The following is a 27,181-nucleotide window of genomic DNA, read 5'->3' on the forward strand; positions in this document are numbered from 1 at the left end:
AGGCGTGATGTAAGGTCTCCTCCGCAGTGATCCCCAAGCACCGCATCCCAGTGAATACAATTGTATTTTGTACGTTTCCGCCGTCTTCACGTCAAAAAGCAGCACAATTGTGGCGCATAAAAAGTATAAATATGGGCCACAGTTGTATTTTGTAAGTTTGCGCCACTTTTGCGTCAAAAAATGACGCAAATGTGGCACTAAAAAAGTATAAATACGGACCTTAATGTCACTCACCCAGCCCTAAAGACATAAAAGCTTTTTGGTAATACTGCAAAAGAGGCTGAGTCACAAAATATAAATCGCCATATTGTAGGTGTTTTGTTGAAAAGCAGAAACTGATTGCCAAACTGTGATCAAAAACACTTATAGGTTTTGTTGCACTATACTTGCAGTCAGCGTCAATTTCGTTTAGGTTGCTTCAGGAACAACGGAAATACTTGTGTTTTGCTTGCAATGCACTGCATTGTTTTACCTATTTTTTAAAGTAGTGGGTCTGGGCACAAACACTTATTACAAATATCTCCCATCAGTCGTAATCAGTGTTAAGTTTACTTGTCAAATGACAATACTAAGAATGACTTTGTTGCTTCCAGATTTTCTCAGGCGTGCTGATAAATCTCAAAACCATCCAGGTCTGGTTGGCATGGCTCAAGTACCTCAGCATTCATCGATATGGCCTAAATGTATGTATGACACGTTATATACTGGTGTAAACATGGTTAGAATACTGTTGTTCAGTTTAATTTTTTTCTCCAACTTTTAAGTGAAATAAAGTGCAAAAGACATTAAAAAATACTTTGCAATAGTTTAGACTAGTAAAATGTCCCCAATCCAGTGGGGACATTATCTATAACACTTACTTCGAAGCTCCAACATAAATACAAGTCCATATACAAAGTTAGTTAGATGTGTCAAGTCACAGGTGGGCGAACTGGTACACTACCTAATGATTAATCAAAGGGTTCTTAAGACCCCACCTATATCAGAACATTCCCAATTAATGAGAGTTGTACATTTCAGTTAAGGGTATTCGAACAGCCACTGTGCACCCTCAAAACTGTGTGACTGCTGGAATGTCCTTCCTGCAATCTACCAGCAATGCAGTAGTCTGTTTTTAGTTTCCATTAAAGTGAATACTTTACAGGAATACTTTCCCATTACAACATGTTCTGCAACTCTGTTTTAATGCAAATTGCTGACAGCTGGCGATAACAGGATCTCTGAGCCACTTCGGGCCTTTGGAGAGTGAGGGACTAAATGAGGCTGACATTCCTTTACAAAAACAAGACCATGAGCAACTCAACAGTGGGGACAGAAGAAAGGATAAAGTTACCTTTGCATAGGCTCTGTTACCTCTAGTCGTGTATTCTCTCCTATTTCCAGCCATGAAATGCATTGTCACCTGGTGGCTGTACTCAAAATATCTTCTTGCAATGAGGGGACCTCCCTTTCTCAGTGTGGTCGTGCAACCAGACCAACTCGCTTATGCATCCTGTTAATCTAAGAATTTTGAACCTGACAAAAGGGGATTTGAAGCAATGGGGAGTCTGGGAAAAGAATAGAGTTAAGATCCGATTGACAGCTTTAAGAAAGTTACCAGTTCTGCCTCTGGGCTACAGTGCATCCAAAGCGTTGGAATTAGGCGAAATTACGGAAAAGGACCAGCAAGAGTACTAGTCCTAGTATTCGCGAAAGAGAAAATGGTAGAAAAGAACTGGAATATTTAAATTCACACTGATTTGCGAAGTCCCTTTATGATAAAAATGGTTCCAGCACTGATTTTGTGTAAAACATTATATACATTTCACGCTAAAGACCTTTATGTAGTTTACTGCAAAAGTGTGAGTTTGATGGTTCAACATTCAAGTTCTCCGCCATATTATTCTGGACAGATTTATTATCACTGAACCAAAAAGATCGAGGGCCATATTTACGAGGCCCTTGCACCACTGTTGCATCACTTTTTGTGATGCAATGGCAAGCAAACCACTAACTCCTATCTATGAGACCACGCAAAGCCACTGTGTGTGGTTTTGAATGGCCCCATAAATATGGAGTAAGACAAGACAGTGCAAATCGCCGCATTGCTTTACTCTACGCTAGGGAGGCTTCCATGGGCGCTGCTGCGGTGCTCCCACACATATTAATGCGAAATTGGTCAAAAGGGTGGGATAGATTACTCTATTTTCTGACAAGAGAAGTGATGAATACTCTCTTTGAGAAATTATTTCTTTGTCATATTTATTCATAAATAATCAAACAGGACGAAGGGAATGATCAAAGAGACGAACTGTCCCAATTGAACTAGAATATAACACCAGGAATAACATTTACACAACATTACCAATTATACAACATGTAAGAAAATGCAAACAAATCATGAAAAATGACAAAAATTTAACAAACTCAATCGTCTGGAAATTGTCCCAACTAAATCTCCTCCTTTGGAGGTGGTGGTACGTGAAGTACTTAAAGACGTAATCCACTCAAGGGCGGAGGTTGTGGTTAGTTTTACCAACAAATGCTGTACCCAGATCAATTACTTCCTGGGGTTTCTTGCACTGTGCGATGTACTTCTGGGTGGTCAATTATACTTTCTACCCAACCTCGCCACAATCCACAAGGTGTTGACGCTTTTCGGCCCCTTCAATTCTGGGTCTCATCAGGACTACAGTGGGACAACTTTGCCGCGATCGTGCCTATAACTTGTTGCAATCAAGAGGATCTACGTCCTAGTGGGCCTAAAAAAGTAGAAAGATTAGATTCCTCAAGCTATGACGCATCAGTGATCTGCATGAAGCACTGCCTGTTACTTAAATGAAGAATTCTGTGGATCGGGCATCAAGATGAAGACCGCCTTACATTCATCAAACAGCTCCCACACATCACCCATGGATTTTGACGGATACCCAGAATTACAAGACCTTGTAAATCTAGGGATGCACCAAAACCTTACACCTCCCCAGGGAAGGTGCGCAAGGAGAAATATCACTATTTCTCCTTGCTTTTTCCTCTATGTGTGTTGCATTATGCCTCACACATAGAAAGAGAACAAAAGCCTCCCTGAATTGTTTTTGTTCTGGAAGGTGTCCCTTCTCGCACAAAACAATCCTGCGTACAATGCAGGCACCCTTGCACCATGGTGCAAGGGTGCCTGGGTTAAGGTCTAGGCTAAAGAAACTGTGCTAGAGCAAGGGGAACGGCCAGGAATGTGCCATATGCCATTGGTATTGCTTACTCCTGCTCTTTCCCTGTGACTCACGGCAGCGCAGCAGGGTAACTTGCTGCAATGCCCTGCGCCACAAACCTATGAATATGTCCCAAGGTCTTCTCCAACGGTCCACCGGCTACAAATGCAAAAACAGAAAAAAATGCTTTGGGCGTATTTTATGTTTAGTTTTCTTTAATCAAAAATAATTTGTGGATTTGTTTTACAAAATCGCAAAATTTATGAAAAAGAATGCAAAAGGAGCACTGTCTAAACTTCAATGAGCTGTGCTCAGCAGGCAATCCCCTGTCCTTCACCCAGTGACAGAGGAATGCATTTGATGCATGGTGCAGTGTCACTGTGAGAGAGGATGCCACATGTCTTTTTTTAGGTTTTTGGGCCCTGGCTTGCACTATTGATTCTTAATAACTAAACATGACCGCTTTCTAAAACCAAGCCCCATATTTGTTTTGTCAACAATTAAAAGTGTTCCAAAGCGAGCAGACTGCATATATCACTCTTACGCATTCATTAGTAGTTTCACAGCATAATCAATATCCAAATAAGTTATTGTTAAATACATACATAGATTTTTTTATACCGAACTCCATATGTATTTACTTTTGCGGTACATATATCTTCAAGCTATGTAGATGTGGAGCTAAGAATAGTAAATTTATACTTCCGTATATGCACTCACCTTCATTATTTTGTCCCTCGATATTCTGTCTGCAATATTCTTGTACCACCATATTGTTGGGAATGATATTCAATAACCCAAACTTTAGGAGCTGGTGCCTTTGTTGGGAAATGGCAGGGTACAAGAGTGGCAATCAATCAGTTGTGAAGGACATTAGACCATTGTAAATAAAGAGGAATTAGGGGAGTCACTTATATTTGGACAGATAGCCTGCTGGCCAGCCAGTAACAAAGGCAAGGCCTCTGCCACCCTGACAGAGAACTGTCTGCCCTTTTCCACAGATCGTCGCCTGCCTTTTGTTGATTTTTGTGCTTTGAAGGGAGCTGAGACAGCACTGATGGTTCTCAAAGTTTAAAGCCCTTGCTTTGCAAACTATTCCAAATTGAGAAAAACACTTCCTGAAGTGGGAGTTTGTTTCCTCAGTTCAAAAAATATAAATTAACCTAACGAGCAAGGAGTTTTCTACAATTTTTTTCCCATGGCTACCATGTCTCATATTGGTAATAAGTAACCTTTGCTCTGCCCTAAAAATGGTAGTACAGTCATCACCGTGACCTGGCGGGCTTTTGCTGGATGTGCTGCCAGGTCAGGAAATTACACTGGTAAAGCCAATGGAACCTCCTCTGTTGCAAACCTGGGGAGTTATTTACAAGCCCCTTGAGCCTCTGGTGTATCACTTTTTCCCATATAAAAATTGACAGACCAGCGGCGCAAAGGACTTGTATATGAGCCCCCTGGTGCTTCCTCTGACTCGTTTGAAAAGAAACCCCACTGTGCTTCCCCTGGCTCAAAATCGAGTGATGGATAAGCAGGCTTGTTTTGGTGCCAGGATGACCAATTTACTGTGGTCCTTCCATATAACCAAACTCTAAATCGGGTCCTTGGTCTCAAGTATGCAGAATTAAACAAACATTGGCAAACCCAATGAGTGTAGCTTTATATTGGGAAATAAGGGCCAGATGCAGGTAGGGACTGGTTTGATTACCAAATAGTGATTTTTTGTGATTCACTATTTGGTAATCACAAACACCCAGGTACTAATGTGTGTTTCACACATTGTGCAAGTCCCAGTGGGTCACAAAAAGACCTACCTCATTAATATTCATGAGGTAGGTCTCACTGTGCGACCCATTGGGAATCGCTAAAATCACTGGGATGGAGGCCTGATGAGGTCAGCAGGCCACCATGTCTGTGATTGCTTTTAAATAAAGCAATCTTTTCTGTTTAAATGCAGTCCATTTTCCTTAAAGGAAAACGGGATGTGTTTCAAAATGAAGACTGAAAAGTTTTTTTTCCATTTTTTAAGAATAGGGAGTGCTGCCTGTGAACATTTCTTTCCTGCTCTTTTTTACAAACATTCACAAAGAGGAAAAGGTAGCTTGGGGACTCCTCCTATTTGCGAAAGGGTAACTCCCAACTTCAAGTTGGTGATAAAATGCGAGTGTTTTGTGACCGTATTTCGGTTGCAAAACATTCACATATAGCACTGCGATTCAGTATTAGGAAGGGATGCCCTAACATGCACCTTCCTAATACAGAATGCCAAATAGGGCTTGGTACATCAAAAATATGCTTTTTTTGCATTTGCAAACAGCCCAGTTCTGCGAATTGGACCGTTTGCCGCCTCAAAATTCCTTTGTGCATCTGGCCCTAAGTCCTCTCTGTTTCACAAATGACAAGTGTAAACAGTGCAAAGAATTATCTGAAAGATGAGTATCCAGCAAGTCAAAAAAATATTTAAATAGTCAGGTTATAATAAGAAAAATACCACTCGTAGTAAGCGTCTTCATAAAATTGTTCTTTTATCATCTAAGAGTCCCAATCTCCTAAGTGTTTTTGGAGAACATGGAGAACTCTAAAACGATTCTTGTATAAACATAGCAAATGTATTAAATCAATTTCAAGGAACAAGAAGAAGACATGGTCATTTCGAGGAACAAGAGAAATGGATGGTGGCCATGTTAGTCAAAACCATCCAGCATGACAGATAGTGCAATCAAGTTCACGTTTTGAACAAGTGTAAAACATGAAAAAGTGACGGGAATGAACAATTTACGATTGAATCGTTCAATCGAATCAGCTCTGCACACACAGTAAACCTTGTTGAGAACAGAGAGGCATGTTTGGGTACTAAGGTCCTTTACTTGGAATACAATAATGAAAGTACATAGCAATCAACCCAAAGCGTGGGACAGCAAGTACGACTGACTGCTTTGTAGTTGACCAACTGAATTGGTCCCTCTTAACATTTGGATAAAATATTTAACGCCTTTGTGAGGTATACTGAATCACATCTAGAGTAGCAACAACAACTGAATCCAGATTTATTTTGGAGGAGTTCTACATAATACTAGTGTCCATAAAGTCATTTTGGAGTTTATAAAGTGCTATTCCTGTAGAAGCCTTTTACATACTCTTACATGACTTTGTGAGTTCCCCCTAAAACATCTAACATGAGAATGTTCAAGGACTGTTCATATACACCTAGTACAGACAGAAATAACTATGCCCTCTTAGTACATCTACTAATATAGGGTTAAATGCTTCAGGCGAGTCACAAACCCAAAGAAGAGTAAGTAAAAAGGCGCTCCACTAGCACTAAGTCCCATGCTCATAAATATCTTACTGAATGCTTTCCTTCATATTTTCAAAGATTACGTTATGCATTTGAAAGATTTCAACCGTTGTTCACACACCTGCCTTTCCTTGTATAAATGAGTAATACATTGAGTGAGCACGGGGTTTATGAAGCGCTCTCTCACAAAGCATAACCAATAATCTATGTATTTTCTGTGGTGCTAAGGCTTTACAGATTAATGAATTTGTGGGCCTGACGTTCTGCTCCAACCTCAGTAGAATGAACGACGAAATATGCGCGAGGGATGCGATGCCAATCCTGTGAGTATTCTTTTTGACAAGTTGGACCATAGTCATGGTTGTAGAGTTTAATTGGCGGCATTTAATATCTAGTGTGAGAACATATAATGTACTGAAAAATATTGATATGTTTTTAGATGTCTTTATCTCGTTCTGCGAGACGTGTATTTGTTGAGTTTTATATTAATATTCATTATGGGTCACACTGCACATTTTAGGTTGTATTAAACATAATGAAAATGAAACATGAACATTTCCTTACAAAAAATAAACACTTCCTTATTTCTGGGAAATGTTATGATTCGTGTTCTTGACTGCATCCGGTCCTCCTTTACTCAGATATTCAATACATTAAAGATAACAAACACCTATTGTGTGACATACAGTTGTACTTAGTTGGATCACTTGCTACAGGTGTCATGACCAAGAAGAGTGTTTATGGTCGTAAGTGGGGAGGTGGTCATACCTCATCTCGTAGGGGTTACAATTGAGTTTTGGGTGTGTGGGGAGCAGAAAGGGGGGAGGAGATATTCACACTGGATGGAGTGGGGAACAATTGTAGTAAACAAGGTGATAGAAGGGAGAATATAGAGGCCCAAGAGGCTAGGGCAGTGATTCCCAAACTTTTGACTTCTGTAGACCCTACTCAATCATTACTGGAACACGGGGACCCCCAATAAATCATTATTGGAATCCGGGGAGCCCCTACTGAGTCATTACTGAAAGCTGGGGATGTAATCTGTTAATAGTATTTAATTTTCTAAGCAGTCGAGGACCCCCTGAATAGGCTTTGCAGAGCCCCAGAGGTTCCCGGCCACAGGTTGGGAACCACTGGGCTAGGGAAGCACTAAGTCTCAACTCCTTCAAAAAGCCTCTTTTGGTAATTTCGTCAAAGGGATGGAGGAGCTCATCTGGGTGGGTGTTTTGGGGCAAGTATGATGCCTCTTCAGATTCTCTGGGAAGATTCCCTGCCAAACTCAAGAGTTTGAGTGATAGGGTTACCGGGAGGCAATGGAGTTAATAGGGTATATACGATTTCACTAGTAATGAGGTCCTAAATGGCTGATGTGTTCAAACCACAGTCTGGGTTGGACTGGGACAGAAAATAGGCCCGGCACCAAAATAACAGTGGCCCCATTTATAAATCAGAAAAATGTGGGCAATGTTTGCAAATCGGCGCAGTTTTGAACATATAAAGACATGCTGTGTACTTTTTTTGCAATGTATGAAAGGTTGCATGGATTTGAGCTAGCTGCATGCAATGTTTGTTTGAACATTAGGGAAATCAACAGTAACAAACTGGCTCAGCAGACTATAAAACAGGCCCACCCTGTCAGACCAGCCCATCTGGCCCTATAGGCCAGACTGCCCCTGACCACAGTTGTTATTTGTTAGAGTTTTGACTCCTGATTTAAGAGTAGAGGTCACAAATGAAAAATATCTACTTTAACCTTGTTTTGAGGAGGATTTTTCTTGCTAAAATTTCAAATCCATTTTACAGGAACTGGCAGTCAGTGTTTTGTTAGACTAAACAGACACTTCAGTCCTCCACTGTAAAACCAGCATAATTAACAGATTATTAGTTTTCTAAACATTTAATTAGGTTTTTCTTAAATTAATGTTGGTTACATCGACAGTATGTATCAATTTGTTGTAAATTTAACTTGTACATAGTAGAAAGGTGTTGTTGAATTCTTTGCATCAGCAGTTGGCAATAAATGGTATTGTTTGACTTTATTTGCCATCATTATGGCAGTATTATGAAGTCAAGAGGTCGATTGTTGTACATTTAACTTAAAAGACAATGCAATATAAAATCTTGTGACTTTACTTGTATTGCCTTATGTGTGTTTCTGTAAGGGTCTAATCTTCCTAGGGATAATAATTACTACCTTCATTCACTTCTTTTTGCAGACGATGGGGCCAGTCCCTTTGTCCCCACTCACCGGTTAGGGGAAATCAAGAGAGTTTGGGAACCTATGTTGTTTCCTTTTCTCCCTACCAGTTAATTAATATCAACCGATGGGTAGTTCAAATGGTTCAGTAATCCAACCATCATCACCTCCTCCTTCTGTAGATCTGAAAACCTAACCTGGTTTCTGATCAATCTCCCTTTCTCAAGTGATCATTCGGTCCCCTCCTTTCCCGTTTGATTTTCAGACTGTCCCAGACATATATCTCACATGACTAGGTTTATGTTTCCTCCCCAAGGCTTCGTCTTCTAACCACGTGTAGAGCTTCACTTTCCATGCCAGCCAACCTCACGACCTTCCTCTTCCCTTGGGTAGTAGCAGGGGCACTGGATAACTTGCAGCTCATGGCTAGTCCCCCCTTGGATCACAGTACAGTGAGAGCTACAAATCAACTGGCTTTGACCTGTTAGGGTGTGGCATTGGGCAAAGGAGGCATGTTTCAGTACTATTCAGATTCCCTTTTTCGTTCTCATCTGTAAGTATTGCCATGATCACTCCCCAGCAAGCTGAGTGACTAGGCATGCCAATAACATCTGCCAGAAGTCAGCTTCAACAGCTGCACATCACGGGCAAGCAGCCATTGATAGAGATTATATTGTGTCCACTCAGTTTGCTGTAAGATATGACTTGTGCATGACATTGAACTGAAGATGTTTGAATCAGGCATTTCTAGAAACCTTTGGGGTCAGGATTAAACCCCAGGCCGCATCCTACGGGCTCTGCTGATATCCCTAGACCACTTCTTGCTTAAATAACATATCTCACATTTACCCAAGACAACTAGACCCATAAAAAAGGGTTCAATCGCTCTCTTACTATTCCCTACTTTTTACACCAAATTCAGTCCCCATGTGCTGTAGGCTCCATGATCTGCACCCCGCACCTCATGCATTGTCCTACACATTTTTGTGTTTGTTGAGAGCTGTTCTGCAGGTACCCCATCTTCTTGCATAAAGTCTGGGAATTCTTTGAGAATTCCGTTTTGATATCGATGTCCCACCATAATCGCCCCTGCATACGAGCAATCCTTCAGTCTGTGGGACCCATTCATTGCACTTATACCAGGTAAGTGCAGGATCAGGACACTCAGGGAGTTACCCCATGCCTGTTTTTAAGCATCTGGTCCAGCTGTAGAGAACTGCCCTCAGCAGCCCCATTTTCCCCTTTACCTGGTGTCTTCATGTCACAGACCTATGCTCTTTTGTTCATAACCTCTATGTAATGAAGGAGGTGAATAATTAGAGCGCGTGTTTCTACACATGCGGGGTAGTTATACAAATAATACACCGGCACTTTTTGTGGCATTTATTGATTCATAGTGTTTTGTTTTACATGGCATGGGTTCCCAGTCAAGGTAATAGTATTTAATTTAATTTAATTTAATTGATAGGGCTCTCTGTTTCACAAGGCAGATTGTCCTGTGGCTGTGCTAGTCTCCTCCACCAGTCCGGCGGGGTTACTAACGTTCCTATTTAGAGGTATGTTATAGGTATGAATTCCGCCATTATGGATGTATGGGCCCGTCAGGCACAATGCACAGATTACAGTTTGGGCACTTTCTCGTATTTTCATTGGACGAAGGTGTAGCACTCACGTCCATTACAGACGTTGAATTTGATTTTCCTAAAGAAGATTTTTTTACAACAGAGATGTTAAGACGTTTGTTAGCATTACCTTGGAGTGTTTTTATCGTTTAATTTGTTTGACCACCCACAACCTAAATAGCTTGTTTCCTTGCGGGACATTAATGTTTCCTTATTAAATTGATGAAATCTGTTATCCGGGGTAGTAAGTGTGTGCCATATGAACCTGCCTGATATCCGTAGCACTGGGTCGGAGTGCGTGGGAGTGACTGCCGATGATTAACGACACCAAAGCGGTGTTGCCCTCCACGTTGATTCTTGCCAAGAGTGTATTACGTTTGCCATTGGTTTTATCCAAGTGGCCCCGGCCCACAAAGCTATTTAAAAGTGTTATAATGACCTATTTTTTTGCCACTATCGTTGTAAACCGGAGTTCTCTGTATAAATGTGTTGAATTGAATTAGAATTATGCCTTTGGTGGGTCAGGTGCTGATAATGATTTGCGCTGCATGACGAAGCTGAGGGTAAAGTAGGATCTGTCCGAAAGTGTGCATATTACTGATGTAATTTTAACTCGGTTGGGCTTAGGACTGCTAGTGATATTTCCAAAGGTGATTTATGCCCAGAGGTAAATGATGTTCATGTTGTGTTAACTAATGTGTGTTAAATACAAACTTTATTTACCTACACCTAATGTGAAGTCTCTTTTGTGATACTCAGTGTATTTGTTGTGTGAGAGTGCTGTGCCAATGCTTTACACTTTGTCTCTGTGATTAACCTGACTGCTCAGTGTCAAGCTACCCTACGGTGAGGGCAGGTTTTACAGTGAGTGCAATCACCCACCCCTGACTGGAGTGACAGGTTCTGCCTGGCTTAGGGCCTCGCCTCAGCCATCCAGAATGTGCTGCCTCCGACAGACGGGTATGCCCGACATGGGTCCTGTGCTCAATGTGCCACTATAATCAAGCTATGCTTGGCTGACGAGCCCTTACCAGGTTGGAACTGGTCTTAGGTAGCCTGTATTACAGCTCATGGAGGACCTGGCTTGGTAATTAGGGCTGGACTGTTCCCATTGGAGCAGGGTCAAGACTAATTTGCATATAGGTGGGTCCAAACTGAGGTGGCATGGTGGACGAAAAATAATGGATTGGTATGCAGCCCTGAGCAATTGCCAGTGGCTGAGATTCGTTCAAGCATTCCATCCATCACCTTGTTGTTGTTGCAGGAAACCTATTCACTCATGGTGATTTCTCTGTCACCTGTTCTTCTGCGGCCATCCCAATCTCTTGCACTAGTCCCTGTGGAGGAGAAGCCAGTCTTAAGCCAATCAGTCAAAGCAGATAATGCAAAGCAGTTCTCCATATTTCAGTTGCTCACTGTGTCTGTTTAAATGTGCAGGTCAGAATAACAGACTAAGGTTTCTCAATTTCTTTCTTGTTGGCTATACAGGATAGTGCTTAGAGGGTATGAGGACTATGTATTAGGGTTCCCACTATCACCCATCTTAAATACCCAGGTTAGTAACCTCCCTCATCTGTCCCCTGCAAAGTGCATGTTTGTCATGTTTCCCCTAATCTTCATGCAGCACAATGTTTCAATCAATTGCACATGTTTTTTTTTAGGTGTGATCAGTCCTTGAGTGCCTTCTTTATCCTTAGGATCCTTCTTTTTTAAATCTCTGTTTTGGGCCTTGATGGTCAATATTTCCTTCTCCAGTAACATTTTAACCTCTAGCAGTTTTCCTATGCAGTGCCTTCCTATAACTGCTTTAATAGCATCCCACTCATCTAAGGTACAGTTGCTGTCCCTTCATTATTCACAGAATAGTCATGGATCTGGTCCCTTATCTCGCCCTTAAGACAGGGTCCTCAAGTGTCCCTGCTTGTAATCTCCAAGAGGTGATTACTGTTCTTAACTTTTGCTACCTCGATTCCTTTATCAGGCAGTTGTGATCAGAGGTTGTCCGGCATAAATACTCAGCCTGTGTTTTCAGGCTGATCATTTGCTGAACATAGAAAACCCAGACCAAGCTAGCATGCAAATCATGCATGTAGGTGTAACATGACTATTACCTGATATCAGGGTTGCATTCTCTCAAGACCTCCGTTAGGTCTTAGTTACCTAAGCAGTCGCTCAATACCTTCGCTGCTTTCATCCCTGGGGACAGAGGAAGAGGTTGGTGGGATCTGTCTGTCACTGTATCTCTCAGGCAGCTAAAGTCACCACCACCCAACATTGATAAATGTGTGCCTTGTGCTGTCCTTCTCTATAGTGCATCAATGAACTGGGGTTGGTCAACATTGGCTGTATATAGAAATTAGTGAGGATCACCTCTCTACTATGTAGTCTCCATACCACCAGAACATATCTGCCCTCTGTGTCAATGCCTGTCCTGTCAAGAGCATATGGAACTCTTGCTCTCATTCACACGTAAGTGCTCCTGACACAAGAAGAGGAACTGGTGAAGAATGGTTGTTCTTCAATTTGTTGCCGTCATTGTGAAACAAATGTTTTTTTTTGTAAAAAGGCGATCTGGACCTCATGCTGTTCTTGCCCACGCCTATGTGGTGCCATTTTGCAGAACACCAAAATGAAGCTTAAATTGTACCCCCAACAGCTGCCCCCAATCATGGGATATCAATAGCATCCTGCCCATATCAGTCAGTCATAAAGATGTGAATCACAGAGGTCGGCGTGCAGAAACTGATTTCTCTGTAGACATCCCCCTCTTTTTAGTGATCAGCTCTTCTCATTCTCATCTGCAGAGCTTGTAAGCTATGTGGTCCATCAGTGATGAGATTAGGCCAATCTTGACAGTCTCATATCCAGTTATCTGCCGATCTGGTAGTGACTGAGGGTAGCACTCTGTTGATGATTGGCCTAAGTGTGGACTATGAGTGGATGCCTCCAGGCTGGTTTCAGTAGAACTGTTTGAGGCTCTTCTCTGGAAGATGGCCGACTGGAAGATGGCTCTTTAGATTCTCGCATATTCTATTTTCTCTTTTTTGTCCTTTTCCTCAGTTGGTGGGAGTGTTGGACTGTCTGCTTGTTTCTGCTGTCAAAACCTGCCTGCTACTGGTGTATTTTCTTCTGGCCAGTCCAACACCTCGTTAGGATCTGTGAAGAACCAAGTGGCATATTTACAAAGAATTAGCATAGGGCAGCACCACTCATCTATTTGCTTCGCTGCCTTATGCCAAGTCAAAAAGGCAGGAATGCACTGTATCTATGAGATATAGTGCATTCCTGTCCTTTCGGTCAGCACCCAATTTGGTGCTTAGCACCAATGCAGACTCCTTGCACCATGGTGCAAGGGTGTCTGCGTTCTTGGCAGGATTGTTTTTACGCAGGAAAGGGAACCTTCCTGCACAAAAACAATCCATGGAGTATATTTCTCTTTCTATGTATCCTGCAGAATGCAGCACACATAGAAAGTGGGAAAAACTAGGAGAAATAGATATTTCTACTCGTTACACCTCCCCTGGGGAGGCATACAGTTTTGACGCAGGTCCTTGTAAATCTGGGAATGCATCAAAACCCATGGGTGTTGCGTGGGAGAACCCATCACAGTGCCCATGGAACGCCCCACTGATGCAGTGTAAAGCAACGCAGCAGCTTGCGTAGTGTTGCATTACACCATATCCATGAGGCCATGAAAAGCCACGCAGAGTGGCTTAAGTGCTTGTAAATATGCCCCCAAATGTTTCCATCTTGAAGCCTTTTCAGGTTTGCTGGCAGCAAAATGGTATTTATCACCTGTGGCTCCCTCAGATTTGTCTTTACAGTGAGGAAGGAAGACTGGTAATATTTATTGAACTGCAGTGATGTTGGGAACATAACCTTACGATTGATCTGTCTTGGGGTCACACTGCAAAATCACGACTTTGACCCTGTAATGGAGGAGACGTGTCACCAGCCCTCAGGTGCCACATCGCCTGAGAGACATTTTTCACCTAAAGTGGCCATGTTCTGTACCTGCCACACTCTCTACCAGACCAGCAATGTGGATACAATTCCATTTAGAGTGTCCTTTGGCATCTTTTGCTTTGTACTGTTGAATTTGTCGTATTCAGTCAGTGAGATCTTCTACTCCCTCTTCTAGTCGTGTGGTAGTAGGATGCAATTCACCATGGAAGGCCTCTGTAGTCAGGAACTGGATGATTAGTTGTGCAGGATGTAAGTTGCGTGCAAGTGATAGGTCCACAATTTCTCCTTACTAGGAACCAAGCATCCTGTTGTAGCACCTGACTCTCTCAGGGTCGCAAACAGAGCAGCCCAAGGCCTACTCAGGTGAGTGATGTGCACTAGTAACCACACTCAATAAATGATTGTCTGATCAGTGTTTTTTCTTTAGAAAAAGGAAAAGTGCATTTATTACACACACTCATACACGCGCACACACACACACACACACACACTACTAAATACTATGCCTTAATTTACAAATATATACATAAGGCAGATTGAAAATACCTTAAATGACGTTATGAAATCACATTTGACTTGTAAAGTGTCATGACCCACCCACACACGCTTATACTAGTCAAAACCTCACAATATTGACTTTATCAGGGGATTACCATATTACAAGAACAACAATACACATGTTAATGACACCATTGTTTTGTGAATTACAAGAATCAGTAATAACCATGTGTAAATGCAATTATTAATATCAATATAGCATATCACCCTTAGCCAATAATCACTGTCAACATTATTATATCAGTAAAGCATTTTAATATGAACATAAAATATGTGGCTTTCACATACTTTCAAAACACATAAAATGCAACCATTAAACAGCCCCTAGAGAGTACCTCTTTCAGGCCACATAAAATGCCTCCATGGACCCAGCTCAGCCCATAGAGAGAGCTACACTTCATGGGTCTTCATATGTCTTCAGACCACATAAAATGCAGCCATAGAACCAGCCCCTACGGGGTGCTGCACTCCCAGTGTAGAGAAAAAACTTCAGCCTTGGGATTAAATTCCTAGCGATGCATGGATTCCTCAACACTGCAAACATAGGGTAACTTATTCAAAATGAAGGCCAGAGGAGCTGCTGTCTTCCTGCAGACCGAGTCATCTTTTAAGCTCTTTTGGTGGTGCCCCTGCCCATTTTGGGGCCACCACAAAGCAAGAGACAGTTGCAAAGCAAATAAACAAGTCTTGCGGGGCATAATGGGGCACTCAAGCCTGCAACAGTGAATATGTGAACAGCGGGTCTCCCACTGCGTTCGAGAGCCCATATGGTCTTTTTTCCCCTTGTTTTTCTTTGTGATTTTTAGTTTTACGTAGGGGTGTCCAGTCCCACCCAGGACACTCCCAAGTCAGGCTTTTGTGTTGGGGCCGCAGGGAAGTCCGAAGGTCCTTGCGACTTCAGCTGGCTCCCTTGCCCTCGGCCAGCATGGGAACCAGCCTGTCCTCCTTCTCCTGCCCACTTCCATGTGGGTGGGATGCTGGCTGTTGGTTGCTCTCCGCTCTACAAGACACAGGGGCGCGGGGGTGGAGGGCAGAGAAAGTGCTTTCTGGCCTCTCCTGTACGTGGGTTTCCAGGGGTGGGTCCAGGGGCCCCAGATCTCATCGGCCCTCACTGGGCCACATATTGACTACTTTGCCCCCAGGAAGATGGGGGCCTCCATGGGTAATTAAAGATGCGGGAGGGTGTCCCATGCACACCCCTTCACTGACCCCAATACAGCAAATCAGTCCTGCTTCAACCCCTGGGCTCGGCTATGGGTACACTTCTCTTTGAGCAGTGTTCTGCACCTGCTGCATCCTAGATTGGCCAAAGGCTATTGGTGTGTCTCCTCTGTTACTCTGTGAGTTACTGTGGGCCTCAGCTACCCACCTGGCCTGAGACCCGCCCATTATCATGACTGCCATCTTTAGAGTTGCTGCCATCTCTTACTGCTGATGTCTGTTGTCTGCCATTCTCCCCACACACCACTGAGCTTCCACCGTCGGCACAGTGGCACATGTGCCTCAGCAGTCACCTCTCTGTATATTTAAAGGGAAGCAGGCTGGGTGAGGTGATAGGATGCATTGGAATTGGGGCAACCCGTGGGGATTTCATGTATAAGGGTCTGTGTGGCACGTTCGCCAGATCACACCCCTGAGAGATTATTCGGTTATCGTAAAACAAAAAGCACTCTTATTCTATATGGTATCAAGACCCAGCACACCTCAGGCTTACTCCGTTCTCTAGCAACATTCGAAGGCTCAATCGAAATAAATAGTGTAAAGAGGAACATTTAACTAGATCATACACACTATAAATATATTTAAGAATTAGCTAAATTTGAAAATAAAACATTTATATTCCAAAACCCAGAGAACGACTTTATACATTTGGCTGGCCTTGAATATGTAAAGCAAATCCAATTAATGGAGTAAAGATCAATAAAATGTTTATTGTGATTGATTTTTGTCTCCTACAGCATGACACAATAAAATTCACTTGTGGTGACATTTGGCCATGTCTACCAGTAAGCTAATTACGTAAATATGGAATGTCAGAGATTTCTATTTCGTGTTGAGTGCAGTTTAATCTGTTCATGCGCCCATGAAGGTGGCTTCTTTACTTTACTGTGCTTGTATGTGATCAATTGTGACTTTGCAGCACAAAGATTTTCTTGTCATATTGCATTACTGGATGTGACATAATTCTTTTACATATTACTATTTATTTATTTATAGATGGTCAGCTATTAGAAACCATTGCATACAAAGGCCCATATTTATACTTTTTGACGCAAAATTGAGTTTGCGCAGTTTTGCGTCAAAAAGTATAGCACCAGCTTGCGCCATTCCAGGACGCCAGCCGGGCGCCAAATTTACAGAATGGCGCAATCCGTCACGAAAGAGGGCTAGCATTAAAAACAAATGACATTAGTTGGGTGGCAATATGGGAGAAGGGGGTTTTGCACCAAAAAATGACGTTAGGCTGTTTAGAGGCAAAACAAATGCATCTAACCAGCCTAGCATCATTTTCTGATGCAAAACCATCCATACCACATGACTCCTGTCTTAGAAAAGACAGGAGTCATGATCACCATCCCAATGGCCAGCACAGGGGACAAGGGTTTCCTGCGAATGGCCATTGCACCCTGTGCCATGCAGGGGGCCGCAAGTTTTGCACCCAATGGCACTTTAATTTAAAAAATGAAAATACTTACCTATACTTACCCTACTTACCTGGGATGGGGTCCCCCATCCTCTGGTGTGGGTGGGGGTGTTCCTGGGGCATGAGGAGGGCATCTGTGGAACCATTTCTTTATGTTTAACCATGGAAATAGGTCCACAGGTACCCTAATACCTGGTCTGACCCAGGCGTTTAATAATGGTGCAAAGCAAGCTTTGCACCATTATTTAGCCCCTCCTCCCACTCGTGCATCATTTTAGCATGGGGGGATAAATATGGGGCTAATGAGTTAGCGCTATTTTTTAGATGGGAACGTCTACCTTCCATCTCATTGACGCAAGGTAGGTTCAAGCATCTGAAAAATGGTGCAAACTCTAATATTTTGACATTAGAATGGTTTAGCGTCAAAATATAAATATGGAGTTAGTTTTGCGCTGAATTTGTGTAAAAAATTACGCAAATTCAGCACAAATAGAGTATAAATATGCCCCAAAATCTCTAAAATAATTAATTCACATAAAATACTTGTCATATAAAACTTCAGGTTTTTCCAATGTTTCATGAGTTCAAATCACTAGATTTTAAATTTATACATAAAAAAAAACAAAAAACAGTTAAAAGATCAAGCTATGTATCCTAAAACATTGAATCCAATTGCTGGATTAAATTTGCTGTTATCCTTATATAAGGCGTTCTGAGGGAGCCCAGCCAGAAAAGCATCAAGTTTCTTTGCTGCACAAGTCAAACATTTGGCGAAGCAAACAGTCTGCAGTCAGTGACTTGCAGGGACTTGATCACAGCTCTTCTACACGTGAGGATCCCTCTTCTTTAAAAAAAAAAAAAAGAGTTTTGGCCAATACCTGCATTCCACAAGGCAAGACCGGTGCATGTTATATGTTCAATTGTCTTCCGTCAATAATTACATAACCTGCATTGTTTTCTGTCGTCCAGGTTGCACCAGCTCCGAGCCAGGTCTAAAGTCGATAGCTCACAAAGTTGATATATGATGATCTGCCATTTAACTATGGAAGACAGTCCATCTACCAAATACGGTTGCAAGTGCAGATCGTATTAGCTGTTTACATTCTTTTACCTACTCCCATGCAGAAATCTGTTGCCTGTTTTGGAGACTGGAAAATCCACATTTACCCTAAACATTGCATGAACCCAGCTTGAGAAAACATGACCGACTATACCCTATTGTGGTACTTGAGAGTTCTCCCCTCAGGTTTATTCTGAGAGACCCATATCCCTGCATGATTGTCTGGCTCATCACAGACTTGATTCAAATATGTGAGGATATCTCTGGCTTCCCATTTACCCTGTGCTAAGGAGCTCTGTACATTGCAGAGGAAATCTGCACTGCATCCTCTAAAATACACTTTCCTTTGCCTAGTTAGTGAATTATCCTGCTTCCCATTTCTGGAAATAGCCAGTAAAGATGTACCCAGATGTGGTTGACCAGTGCTATAGATATTGGACAATTTTTGGTTGGCCTTCCTGAACTAGATAGGACTTCCTCTAGGAAGGCTTCTTTGTGTTTGTTCATGCTAAGGAAGAAGCTGTACAGCACTATTTTGGGAGAACATCTGACCTGCACTCTAGGTTTTACTTTATCCCCCTAAGGTTTTAGCCCAACTTAAACCATCAGGAAACTCGTGCTGTTGTGCCCAGGTAGGAAGACTGGAGCTGTACTGCTCTGGAAATAAGACAGGTTTCTGACCTTTCGAGCAAGCCCAGCTGTCAAAATCTGCAAATAGGATGACTCAAGGTACTGAGCCTAATCAGAAATCATGAGACTTTATGAGACCTTTATTTTGGCTGTCTCCCACTTGAAACCGCCTCTGCTTAACTAGAAGTCAATGGAGAACCTACATTCTCCATATTATTACTTTTTTTAATCTCCTACTTTCCTCTTCTAAAATGCTTGCACATATGTTCCACGCTCCTAGCTCGGGGTTGTGTTCCATTACGGCTGGTGAAAGGACACTGTAGCGTCCTCCCTGCTACGATTCGGCAACGGTTCCCGTTTTAAGTCAAGAGAACCTCATTATTGATGTAATCAATACATTTTTTATGAATTAAACTTAGTCCAAGGAACTCCCGGTGTGCTCTAGACAGATGACTGTGTCCTTCTGAGAACTGACAATTCTAATACCGGGTCAAATGTCGACTGAAGTGGACCCTCATTTGCTTAAGATTTGCTCTAACTGGAATTACCTATAAGATAGGTAACGGGATCCACGTTTCATAGATTTAGGACATCAAACCTGTGTGCTGTCTCAGTGTTTTAATGCAGTTTGTGTATATGTTTTGCACTTTCCTGAGCACTGCATCGTCTGCACTGATTTCACTTCATATTGCTCCTGTATATTTGATATATGAAAAATAACCTCATATAAAAGAGAGATAGAGACTTCAGTTATAGACTGTATCGATCACTGTACGATTGTCATTACATTGACACTGTCGGAACCCCTTTCAGAGGGCTACTGGGCATGTTGGGGCTACAGGTTCCAGCTGTGGGGATTGAGGCCCTTTATTCCTGATCTCCCCAGGCTTGACTCACAATGAATCCTGAACAACTGTGCCAAGTACTGCTTCTGCGCTTGACTGTCAGTGGTAGACATGAACAGTCTAAGACTCCCTCGGAGGACCTGTGGATACAGATTAGTGAACACGGGCTCACAACTCAAAGAGCACGCAGCAGCAATAAGTCAGTGTCCAGCAAAATACTCACTTTTAGAAACAAGGGAAGTATTTTATTCCTAATTCCACTTATTCAAAGGGAGGTTACACTTTCACACACAATAACACATTTCCTCCTTCAGAATGGGACTCTAGTGATTCAATGTAAAGTCCCTGTCCCACTCTGCTCGCAAACCCATAAGAGTTATTCCCAATTTTCTGGTAGCCACATCCAGGGAATGCTTAACTAACTGTCTCTCAAGAGTCCACTCTGACTCTTAAACTCAAGTCAAAAGTGTCTTAGAGCCCAAAGCATGTCTTACCCATTCCAGTAGAAGTGAAGCATGCAGCGTTTTGGAGTGTGCGCCATCCAACGGTGCTCACAGCAGCTTTGGTCCCGATCAAGTGTGTCGGCTGTACCAGGACTCAACAGCTACACTGGGCAGATGCAGGTTCTCTCTCTCTTCCTCGTTTTGGTGTTCCGACAATGATTGGAGGTATTCCTGCACTTTTCCTGTGAGGAAAGTTTCCACATTCCCAAAAGGGGAGGGAGTGGGGGAGGGATAGGGGGAGGGAGTAGGGGAGGGTGATTCCAGTGCTCCTATCCTTGATCCCGAGCTAGGGTGGCAGTGCTCCCTCAGCAGCCTCACTCCTTCTACAGGTTCGGGTCAGTCATATCCTCGTAGCTCCTAGTGTCCTACTGGTCACCATTGCTCACAGTTTATGGGCTTGTGCCTGATCCACACGATATGAGCACTCCTGGCAGCCACTACTGGCATATGGGGTTATCTCAAAGCTGTCAATCAAGGCTTCAGCTCTTACCACATGGCATCTTTACCACTGCAACCCATCCTGGCATAAGGGATTGCTGCACTGGTGTCACACAGGCTTCCGTCTTTACAGCATAGCAATCTTTTCCATGGCATTCTTCCCGGCACCCCTCTACTGGCATACGGGGCTCACCGACTCAGTTCCGAATACGGACAACAATCCTATCTGTGCAGCAGACATTACCTCACACCTCGCACCACACCACTCAATAGGACTCACACCTGGGCATTTGCTCCTGCTCCTCTTCTTCTCAGTACACACTGATCTAGGCAAGCAGATAGGTGCTGGTGCTCCAAGCCGTAGGGTAGGTGGTCATGGTTTCCTTGGGTGATGCCCCCTCACCCAGCAGGCCGCGGTCCCCAGTCCTGGTCACATACAAAAGCCTTGCAGAGCTTCCTCTCCTCAAACAGCCAGTCAGACTGATTGGCAGATAACAATTGTTGGAGTCTTAAACTCACCTTGTGTAGTCCATTTCCAGACACCAAATGTAATTTATGGTACGGGTCTTTGAAGTTTTATGTTGGGATTCTGCTTATTTTGAACTATATACTTCTCTCCATCTGTGTCTTGAAAAGCTACCTGATACAGCAGGAGAGACTCCAAAGCTGATAGACCCACAACACAGGCCATGGGAGTGACTAAAGCTCATACCTGGATGTCAGCCACAGTGATATGTGCATCAAAGAGTAAACTTTTACTCCCAGACCTACTTTTTATGATTCCTTTATCAACCCTTTTGGACTTGTCCCTGTATGCCGGGTCATCCCCAAACATTATGCCTTCCCCCTCCTAATTTTGCCTAATTCATTTTAGTTGGCCATAAGACTGTGTGCACTTTACCACTGCTAACCAGTGCTAAAGTTCTTGTGCTTTCTCCTTAAACATGGTAGAACTACCTTTTACCCAAATGTCGTATTTAATTTACTTGTAAGTCCTGTGTAAAATGACAGTGCCTGTAAAGTAAATGCTGCTAGTGAACCTGCAGCATTGATTGTGCCACCCACTTTAGACCTGTCTCAGGCCTGCCTCTGCCGGCTGCTCACACTGCAGGATCGACAGCTCACAGGTGCTACTAATGCAAAACTCCAGCAATGCCCTCCAGTGATGCCGGCCGGCCGGCTTCTCGCGTTTTGATGACAACCTCCTGTGATGCTCTTCCTGCTCCTCAAGGTTTTCTTCAATGCGCATGGGACTTGTTATACCTGGCATCCTTGATGTGGTCTCCCCTAACATTTTGCCTCTACTTCCCAGGTTGTTGCTGTGTGCTGGACTCTGTTTTTGCTATTTTTGTACTCTGGACACTTTACCACTGCTGACCAGTGCTAAAGTGCAAGTGCTCCCTATGTGAAATTGTATGTGTAATTGGCTTTTTCATAATTGGCATATTTGATTTACTAGTAAGTCCCTGGTAAAGTGCGCTAGAGGTTCTTGGGGCCTGTAAATCAAATGCTACTAGTGGGCCTGCAGCACTGATTGTGTCACCCACATGAGTAGCCGTGAAACATGGCTCAGTCCTGCCACAGCAAAGTCTGTGTATGCAGTTTTAAACTGTCAGTTCGACCTGGCTAGTATACCCACTTACCAGTCCCAAATATTCCCTTTTTGTACAATGAAGGCACCCCTAAAGTAGGCCCTAGGTAGCCCCGTGGCAGGGTGCAGTGTATGGTAAAGGTAGGACGTGTACTTGTGTAGTTTTACATGTTCTAACAGTGAAATACTGCCAAATTCAGTTTTCACTGTTGCAAGACCCATCTCTCTCATAGGTTAACACAAGGCTGCCTTTAAATATCCTTCGAGTGCAGTTTCCCTTTGGGAGCGGATGGAAATGTGGAATTTGGGGTCTCCGAACTCACAATTTAAAAATACATCTTTTAGTGAAGGTGATTTTTAGATGGTTAGTTCAAACAATTCCACTTTTAGAAAGTGGGCATTTTCTTGCTTTAACTGTTCTGTGACTTTGCCTGTTTGTGGATTCCCTGTCTGGGTTAGAGTGACAGTTGGGCTGTGTAATGGGGCACAACTGCTACCGGAGGACGGGCCGATGTTTGAGTCCCCCAGTGGGACTCTGACAAAAAGAACTGCAACACGCCTGTAGGTATGTGAGGACTTCACGGAGAGGAGATGTCTCCTAGAAAACCTGGGAAAGAAGGAGAGAGAGAGAGGAGGCGGTGCGGGAGAAAACAGAGATGCGGGAGGAGACGAGAACGTAGCCGGAGAAGACACCAGAGGAGAAGAAGCAGAATAAGTCTAGACAAACCAGAGGAAGGAGACAAGTGCGGATCCAGGAGACGCGGGACGAGGCTGGGACGAAGCCGGACACAAGCAAGTGAGAAAAGGAGCAGCGGTGAGGAGCGGGGAACATGGACAAGCCAGCCACATCCCTAGAGGGGTGTGGCTATATCAGGTACGTGACCGCTTGTGCGGTCAGCTCACAAAACTGCTAGGGGAAGCTCAGGGGGTACCGGGGAGGCGTACGCGGAGGGGAAATGTCCATAACCTGGCTACACAAAATAGTGACAACCCTCCCCCTTCCCACACGGGGCAATAAGCAGGAAGGACCCTCTGAGCACGTTTCCTTGTTTAAGGGCAAGTACGGTGGCAACCACAGTAATCCAATGGCTTATATGTACTTTTCCTCCAGCACATTGGGCAGCACTAATTCGGTGGGAACAGCTACAGCTCACCAAGGTATTCCCTCACTACCTCATCCCTAATGGCATGGCAATAACTGTAAAAGATATAATTAAAACAGTACTCAGTTGAATTACTTACCTGAGAACAGCTTTTTTTTTTTTATATATCTCCCCTTCTCTCTCTGGCTACCTGGGGCTGCACGACAGAGGAATCCTGATAACCTAGGAAAGAAACAAAAGAAAATAAACTGTCATCGCGGGGAAAAAGAGAAGGACTTTACTTACAGACTGATAGGACAAACACAGTTAACCGAGTCGGAATCTCTTTTGAATTCAAATAAAAAGAATCAGTTTGAATAGACCTACTTAGTCTTGACAATGTTATTTTTTAGGGACTTCCCAAACAACCTCCTTTGATTCTAACCCTATGACAGGCTGTTTGTGGATCTCCTCTAGACAGTGACAGAAATGGAGCTGGGGTGTAGCCTGCATATGCTGATGAGCCATCTGGGCTGGAGTGGAGGGAGCAGTGGTCACTTACACCTGAATGGGCTGTGCCAGCCCTCACACAATGAAGTCTCTAACCCCCTGATGTGTGTCTGGGGTCTGGCCTGGGCAAGGCAGAATCCTGTAAACAACAGAGAATTTCCTTTGAAGTTTGCCTACTTCAAAGGCAGAAAAGTGTATAAGTAGTGGACCCAAAACCCCAGACTTTAGATTTTCTTCAAGAGCACTTCTAGATTCGAGAGGAACCTCTGCCAAGGAGAAGAGCTGAAGAGCTGAGGAGAAGTGTTGCCCCTGCCTATGACTGTGCTTTGTTGGGCAATCCTGCAGTTGCTGCTTCTGCCTGTGAAAGGGGACAAAGACTGGACTTTGTTGTGCATTCCTGCTTGAGAAGAATCTCCAAGTGATTGGACTGAGCTTGCCTCCTGTTTTGAAGTCTCAGGGCCATCAAAGACTTCCTCTACCAGCACCTGGACTCTCTGCTGAGACTCCTGCCCTGCCAAGTGGTGCCCCATCCAGTCTCTGGGCCCTTGAAAGATGAAGTTGGCAGAACAAGGACTGAAATCCACGCACGAAACACTGTGCACAGAAGTTTTCGACGCACCACCTGCAATGCGGATGAAAAATGATATACCACCCTCTTCGTGGGTAGAATCAATGCTCCATCTGCATCGTGGATGGGAAATTGACACAACATAGCTGGAGAAACAACGCAACACCTGCTTGCAGTTGCTGATATTGACACAAACCCCACACAGCGTGGTTTTCTGACACCGTGCGACCAGATTTCTCACACATCATCTCTTGGCATCAAAGTCATCGTGAACCTGCACGCATCCAAGGTGCCATGTCCAGAAATCGACGCATCGCTCTCTTTCGAGGGAGAAAAATTATGCATCGCTTACCTGACCAGATAAGAAACGATGCATGGCCTCACTTGCGCGTGAGGAATCAACGCATCGCTGACTTTCAGACGCATGCTCGCCGTTGCGGCTTTAGTTTTGACACAAACCAGGTACTTTGTGTAAAATCAACGTTTCCATTGTTTTCTACGGAGTAAGACACTTTTTTACTCGGAAAATTCATATCTTGATTTCTGCATGTTGGTTTTTTGTTGTTTTGGCCTTGTTTGGTTTAGATACATATTACCTATTTCTCTGAACTGTTGTGGTGTCCATTTTGTAGTGTTTTCACTGCGTTACTGTGTGTGTTGGTACAAATACTTTACACATTGCCTCTGAAATAAGCGTGACTGCTTGTGCCAAGCTACCAAGGGGGTGAGCAGGGGTTATCTTGAGTGTGTATCTCCATTGCCCTGACTAGAGTGAGGGTCTCTGCTTGGACAGAGTGCAAACTGACTGCCAACTAGAGACCCTATTTCTAACAGGGCTCTTGGTCCTAACTTGAGAAGGTAAACTTCAGCTGGACTAATCTGGGGTCTGTACCGGAAGGCACTCTATATGAGTCAGCCTGAACTTATGACTTAACCCGGTCCAGCGCAACCAGATATCCCGAGGTGGCACTTTGGGCCTGGTTTAGAACTCAGAGGACGGTTTACTCTGTCACAACGGTGATGGATATGGCATGGGCAGTGGCATGGGCATGGGCAGGGCCCCAGCATGATTTTCACTGTCGCATAGCAGACAGTGAAAATCGCGACGGGTGCAAATGCACCCGTCGCACCCCTGCAACACCGCCGGCTCCATTCAGAGCCGGCCTCTGTGTTGCAGGGCCTTTCCCGCTGGGCCGGTGGGGGCTCCTTTGGCGGGCGCCCGCCGGCCCAGCGGGAAAGCCAGAATGGCCTCCGCGGTCTTTTGATCGCGGAGCGGGCAAATGGCGGTGACAGCATGGCGGGCGGCTACCGCCGCCCGCCGCGGTCAGAATGATCGCCTAAATTCTTTAAAAATGCATGTCTCCAGTTCTACTGAAGAAGGTAAACTTCAGCTGGACTAATCTGGGGTCTGTACCGGAAGGCACTCTATATGAGTCAGCCTGAACTTATGACTTAACCCGGTCCAGCGCAACCAGATATCCCGAGGTGGCACTTTGGGCCTGGTTTAGAACTCAGAGGACGGTTTACTCTGTCACAACGGTGATGGATATCCCGTCTTCCAAAATCTAAATCCCACAATGTCCAATGTGATTTAGATTTTGGCAGTTGGGATATCCATCACTGGAGTGACAGACAAAGTAACCTGTTCTAAATCAAGCCCTTTGATATTTTTGGAGCTATTTTCACTAAGGGCCTCATTCTGACCCTGGCGGTCCTAAACCGCCAGGGCCGCGGGCAACGGAAGCACCGCCAACAGGCTGGCGGTGCTTCAGTGCCCATTCTGACCGCGGCGGTAAAGCCGCGGTCAGAAAAGGGGATCCGGCGGTTTCCCGCCGGAATACCCCTGGCAGGGCTGAACCTCCATGGCGGCGCTGCAAGCAGCGCTGCCATGGGGATTCCGACCCCCTTTCCGCCATCCTGTTTCTGGCGGTTTTTATCGCCAGGAACAGGATGGCGGGAACAGGTGTCGTGGGGCCCCTGGGGGCCCCTGCACTGCCCATGCCACTGGCATGGGCAGTGCAGGGGCCCCCTAACAGGGCCCCAGCATGATTTTCACTGTCTGCATAGCAGACAGTGAAAATCGCGACGGGTGCAAATGCACCCGTCGCACCCCTGCAACACCGCCGGCTCCATTCAGAGCCGGCCTCTGTGTTGCAGGGCCTTTCCCGCTGGGCCGGCGGGCGCTCCTTTGGCGGGCGCCCGCCGGCCCAGCGGGAAAGCCAGAATGGCCTCCGCGGTCTTTTGACCGCGGAGCGGCCAAATGGCGGTGACCGCATGGATGGCCAACAGGCTGGCGGTGCTTCAGTGCCCATTCTGACCGCGGCGGTAAAGCCGCGGTCAGAAAAGGGGATCCGGCGGTTTCCCGCCGGAATACCCCTGGCAGGGCTGAACCTCCATGGCGGCGCTGCAAGCAGCGCTGCCATGGGGATTCCGACCCCCTTTCCGCCATCCTGTTTCTGGCGGTTTTTATCGCCAGGAACAGGA

At 44.4% G+C, this 27,181-nt stretch overlaps 1 protein-coding gene across 1 annotated transcript in view; it reads left to right on the plus strand.

Annotated features, from left to right (window-relative positions):
- The window catches only part of LOC138254123 (broad substrate specificity ATP-binding cassette transporter ABCG2-like), a 610,690-nt gene that overhangs the window by 556,861 nt on the left and 26,648 nt on the right, over positions 1-27,181 (plus strand). Inside the window, exons 13-14 of the mRNA XM_069205809.1 lie at positions 594-683; positions 6,712-6,760. Of these exons, the coding sequence (XP_069061910.1) occupies positions 594-683; positions 6,712-6,760 (139 nt within the window). The remainder of the gene's footprint in view (positions 1-593; positions 684-6,711; positions 6,761-27,181) is intronic.

This window comes from Pleurodeles waltl, chromosome 1_2 (assembly GCF_031143425.1).
Source record: "Pleurodeles waltl isolate 20211129_DDA chromosome 1_2, aPleWal1.hap1.20221129, whole genome shotgun sequence".
NCBI lineage: Eukaryota > Metazoa > Chordata > Amphibia > Caudata > Salamandridae > Pleurodeles > Pleurodeles waltl.